The following is a 5994-nucleotide window of genomic DNA, read 5'->3' on the forward strand; positions in this document are numbered from 1 at the left end:
AGGGATTTAAAGGGAGCCTACAAACAGGAGGGGAATCAACTCTTGGAAAGGGTAGATAACTGCAGGATAAGGGGAAATGGTTTGAAGTTGAGGGAGGGGAGATTTAGGCTGGATATCAGGGAGGAATTCTTTACAGAGTGGTGAGGTGCTGGAACAGCTGCCCAGAGAGGCTATGGATGCCCCGTCCATCCCTGGAGGTGTCCAAGGCCAGGTTGGATGGGGCCCTGGGCAGCCTGGGCTGCTATGAAATGGGGAGGTTGGTGGCCCTGTGTGTGGCAGGGGGTTGGAGATTTGTGATCGTTGAGGCCCCTCCAACCCTGGCCATTCTGTGATTCTGTGATATAAACAGGCATGAGACCAGCAGTGGAGAAATCACCATTTGGAGATCTGACTGCTCTAACTGTCAAGCAAGAGTAATGAGTATTAATATATAATTAAAAGATAGCAAGCATTTGGGGATAGGAGCAGGTACCAGGGATGGATGCTGACCAAAAGCATGTTAAAAATTAACAATCCACTGTTTGTGTTTTCAGCTCTGCTCAGTCTTTCTTCACATCTTCCACTGTAGTGGAGGGAGCAAAGCTGCAGAAGGCAGCAAATGCTTCACGTCATTCTGAGGTAATCCTGCAGAGTGCAGGAAGGGCCTCACGGACAGGAGGTCCATCACAACCATGTCAAACTTGATTCAGAGAAATCAAACAGCCTGTCTTATTTAAGTAAACGAAGACGCTCCCTGTTACGAACTTACACTCCTCATGAATATTTCACTGCAAATCGCTTTCCATTTCATGATGTAATGAATAAATCAGAGTCGGAGTGTCAATTATGTCTTCATGCTGTCTTCCTCTATTCAGGGTCTCTTAAACCTGATCTGATTTTTCTTTCTCTTTGTATTAAAGTTCAAAGATTACCAGCTATCTAGCTAATGCTAGGAGAGAAAAAATACACTCCCTGACAAAAACCTGCATCTACAAATCAAGGTAAGCAGAGAGGATAAAGATTTTATACAGGTCAATATCAAAAACCTCCTCTAGAGTCCCAATAACCCGCCCAGCCTAACGCCTGAGACCTGCACAGTCCCAGAAAAGATGTCACTTAGCATTCTGTTTGCTCAGTAAGAAACAGGGTTTCACACAGCAACACTTCAATGACCCACCTGAAGGAAACAGGCCTCTTCTGCTCAGCGACACCACCACTTAAACCCAGACTCTGAACTTGAAAATCAGCAATCTAAATGCATACATGTAAGCACTGCTGCTCATGACTGAAACAATAGGCATCTTCCAGGAGCAGTTTAGAATAGCTCAGGCAGGTGGGCGGAAGGCAGGCATTATCAGTTCCTAAACGGGAGGACTGTGATAAAATGTTTTTTAAAAGGGAATAGCATACTAATGTTCTGCCAGACCGTATTTTTTTTTTAAAAGGAAAACAGATTTGAATAACCAGTGTAACAACAGCTAGGATCATGTTTTCTCAGAGGGGGGAAAAATCCTTGATGTTTATCAGGAAGTTTGTTCAATGTCCCACTGTAGTAGAAGCAGAAATTCCAGGCATAACTTAAAAGGCAGTCATAAGAAACAGAGCCTTGGTTACTTCAAAATGCTCTCTCCCAGTCTGTCGCATTATTTTCATTTCTATAAAGTGTAATTTGCAATTCTGATGAAGAAAGAGATCAATCCCTCAGCTGCAGCAACTCTGCCCGAAGAAGTAAAAGCTGAAAGCCAATCACTTCCAGAACACTCAGGTCCTTACTGCTTCCTTTCTCATACAAAAGGGATGAAGAAAAACTACCACTCAAAACAGAGGCACAGAATTAGCTCTGCTACCAGCCATACCACAGCCCAAGAATGCAAACCAGCTGACTGCCTAAAACCATTAAAAATGCTCAATTTGTGAGACAGTAAAAAGTAACCATCTAGCCAAACAATCCTCCCAAGCAAGGCTGTAATCCCAGCTTGTCTGCTTCCTCTTCTGAGGTGAGCGCTCACCTCAAAGCACACAAAGTACAGTTGCATGAAATCAACCCAGGCAAGTGCTCTCCTCCTAGTCATGCATGCACATTCACGCTCTCCTTAGCTATGAGGGCACAAAGGAGTTCCTCCAGTTACACACAGAGCAGAACAACAGAAATTATCACACTGAATGAACACAACTGGACAGCCAAACAGAAAGGCTGAACAACAAGCAGCATCAGTGGCAGCACCCAGAACCTTCAGTGCTGCGCTCTGCAAGGTTTCCCTCCTGCTTTAACCCCAGAGACATCTTTTCCCTGAACTTTAAGGAGAAACTGCATTGTTTTTGCTGCAACACAGAAAGCATTTTACCAGGAGTTAGCACGTTTACTGCTTTGTTTCGCTCACATTTACAAAAGATATTTGTTTAGATGCTGCCACTGATAATGATGATGCCATTAAGTTACCAAACTCCTGCACATGCTACAAAACAGATCAAACATTTTTTCAGCCTCACTTAACACCGTTTTCAAGCAGTCTTAATGCAAGTTTTTTTGGAAACAATGACAAAGGTCAGCTCTCCAAGAGAAGCACCAGGCTGCTCTAATACCTGCCTTCCTATCTGCTTATCAGCTCTGCAGTTCACTCTCACAAGCTATTTTGAAACATACAACCAAAGAAACAAAACAACTTTGTGCTTCAGGAAATGGCTCATCACAAAAAAAAAAAACCAACAAAAACACCTTTAACTCTACAACAGGAACAAAAACAGAGTGAAGAAAATGAGTGTATGTCCGTTAACTAATAAATTCATATGAATAATCTCTCAATCTCTCTTAAGAACCAAAATAACTGTTTAATCTGTAAGAAGCTTTCAAAGTTAGCACTCAGAAGTCTCAGTTATTTTCCACTGCAGCATCACCTCTTATACATACGGCAACAGTTCTTTCTTAAATACGTTCTTAAACACAAGAAAATTCACTTCAGATTAGAATGCTGCATATTGCTCTGATGATCACTTGGAGGTGAAAACATTCAAAATAGTGATTAAAGCCGTCAGTCAAACCACAACTAAGAATGTATAATAGACCAAGTTCAGATTCAAATGGTGCAGCTAAGAGTAATATAACTGCAATTAAATTAGAACTGCTTTGGACTTTCACTGTAAGAAGAAAGAAAAGAATTAAAATTTGTTCTTCAAACAAGATGTTTTAAAGGCAATAAAGCCCTGGGAGCTAATGTCAGATTGCAGCTGATGTTTCATTCTTATTATCCACTACTTGTTTGGGTCAATTCAAGCAAGCAATAGCTGGACCTACTGCCAGCCAGTAGTCTCTCAATACTGTCTTCTCAGGAATACCAGTTCACATTCCTCCTCCTTCTCTGCAAAAAGGATAAGGGAGCAGAGATTAAGAAAAAAAAAAAAAAAAAAAAAAAAAAAAAAGAAAGGGGACACAGAAAAAAATGTTTCAAAAAGAGAACTCTGCTTCTGATTTTTTCTATCCTACCCAAACTATAAAGGTTAGCTTTTCTGGGGATGTTTTCTGAAGCTTCAAGGGTAAAGAATGCCACGCAAATGACAACAGATGGCCTGACTGCTACACTTGGTTTTCTCTCCCCACATCACACTTCGATACTAAGCTTGTTTATCAATTTAACATCACAAATGACACCTATCACAACAAGTTGAGCTCCTGGATGCCAGAGCTGATCTAATAAAGGCGTTCACACCCGTATTTACTACTGCCACACAAGGTCACAGACCCCTACCAGGAAGCAGGAGACTTAACAGCCAAAACTCGCCCGTGTTTCCAAAATAAAGCGGCGGCACCAGCAAGAGGGCACGCACCGTCCAAGGCAAACTTGTGCTGGGAAACGCCGCTTCACGGCACGGCTGTACCTGCGCGAAACAAAGCGACGAACCCCGGCCGAGAGACGGGACGGGGCCGAACGCGATAGGAAGGGGCCGCCGGCGGAACGGCCGCCGGGAAGCGGCGCCCGGGCCGGGAGCGATCCGGGGCCCCAAAAGGCGGAGCGGCCGGTCCCGGCTACAGGGAGCGTGGGAAGGACGGCGGGGCCGAGCGGGAGGAAAGCGCACAGCGCCAGAGGACGCGGGCGGGAGCCGGGCGGCCCCGCAGACGGGCCGGAGGTCCCGGGACCGCCGCCGCGGGGCGCGGAGCGACGCCAACAGCCGTGCCCAGCCCCGGCTCGGCCCGGCGGGGCAGGGCTGCTCGGCGGGGCCGAAGCCCCCCGGGCGGCCTGGCCTACGCCCGCGGGGTCCCCACGCCCCTCGCCTGTGCCGCCGCGCCCGCCCGGAGCCGAGGAGAACGGCGGAGCCGCCGCGCCGCCCTGCGGGATCCGATCCCTGCCCATTCCCGAAGCCTCCGCCCCTCCCGCCGAGCCCGCTCCCCTCACCGGGCGCGGCGGCGTAGCAGCTCCTCCGTCCCTCGGCCAAGATGGCAGCCGGTCCGAGCCCAACCTGAGGCAGCGACTTTCCAAAGTCGGGCGCTATCTGCGCGCGCGCGGAGTCGCCGGAGCCGCTGCGGCCGAGCGGCCACTACAAGTCCCGTCGTGCCCCGCGCCGGGCGCTGCGCGTGCGCACTGCGGCCGGGGGAGGGTAGTCGCCGGGCGGGGTGGGTCGTGCCGCGCGCGGCCGCAAGAAGCGCTGCTGTCCGTGGGGCCGTGCTGGCGGTTCGCTGGTTGTGGCTTTGAGACGGGATTAAAGGGTTTTTTTTGTTCATTTTTAATGCATCCACGACAAACACATAAGATTTTGATATTAATCTTAGTAAAGCCTTTTTTGTTGTTGTTTAAAGTGACTTCTTTTTCATTACCAAGGTGCCCATAACACAACCAAACGTGTAGAAATAACAGTGCTTGGCCTCATTTGACAGTGGGGTATGAAGGTGCAGTTTCCAGGCTATGAAATCGGAGAAAAGACTCCTTAATTCTCAAAGTGTAGAAAGGCCCTGCTAATATTTTAGTGAAATGACTTCTTTAGAAGAGCGGATTTTAGTTTTCTTACAACTGTTGGGCTCTGAAGCCGTCCCCAGGTCACACACACATGCCCACAGGGCAGCTCGCGCACCAGAGCCACATTAGCATTGCTGTAGGTGAGGTCAAGACCAGCAGGTGACTGGCCTTCAGCAGGATGGCACCCATGTCAGCACCCACCATCCTGTTAGCATAAAATTCTGCCTTGTGCGCCCCACCCAAAAGCAGTCGTCTCTTCTCCATCATCACAGTACAGAAAGCTGCCCCAGGACAGTAAGGCTCCGGCTGGCTTTATCTGGAGTTCCACATCTGCTTAGCTGGGTTTCCTTTGCGGTGTGCTTCTTCTATCTCACAGCTGTTTATGACATTGTTTTTGCAGACTGCTTGTGGTATCCCAAAAGTGTAGGTGCCTTGTGACCCTTTACCCTGGCCATGGGAGCTAAGTTTGTAGTGTTAGGTTGGCATTTTCAGGAAGGAGTGCTGCCCCAAGCACACACAGTGTGACTCCTATCCAATGCAACAGACGTGCATGTATCACTGGGGGAGCGTGGCTATTTGCAATCTCTGTTTTTATCTTTTAGGCTTTCAAGGTAAAGGTTGCTAAAGCAGATTAATGACACTCAATATTGCTTTTCAGAGACACCCTGTAATTTCTCCTGTTATATTTTTTTTCCTCCATTCAGAACTTGCATTGGGAATAAAAATGTTATTCAGCATCAGCAACCCCAATCTTTTTTTTTCCAGCTTTTGATGCTTCAAGTCAAGTTCCACTGGTGTTACCTGTAAAATTCATAAGCAGAATGCATTCCAGGTGCACAGATTACTGATTATTTTACACTTCCAGGACAAGATGAATGTCATGAAATCTTCCCATTCAAATTCTTTCATAATTTTCCCTGTTAAAAATCATAACCTTTCTGTGAACTGCTACACCAACACTAAATAATGATTTAACACCAAAATGACGCAGCAAATGCAGATTAATTTAATTCAGTGTTAGAAGTGACCCCAGCACCTCTTCCAGCAGATTGTGTTCCAAGTACTTGCC

At 47.1% G+C, this 5994-nt stretch overlaps 1 protein-coding gene across 1 annotated transcript; it reads left to right on the forward strand.

The window, feature by feature from the left end:
• Window positions 1-351: 351 nt before the first annotated feature.
• On the forward strand, window positions 352-4664 carry LOC306952795 (uncharacterized protein; the record flags this gene model as incomplete). Its single annotated transcript, XM_079543551.1, is given in 4 exon segments — window positions 352-413; window positions 900-980; window positions 3775-4120; window positions 4122-4664. Coding segments are annotated over 4 exon segments (1032 nt in total).
• Window positions 4665-5994: the final 1330 nt, after the last annotated feature.

This window comes from Tetrao urogallus, assembly GCF_951394365.1.
Source record: "Tetrao urogallus genome assembly, chromosome: 16".
Taxonomy (NCBI): Eukaryota; Metazoa; Chordata; class Aves; order Galliformes; family Phasianidae; genus Tetrao; species Tetrao urogallus.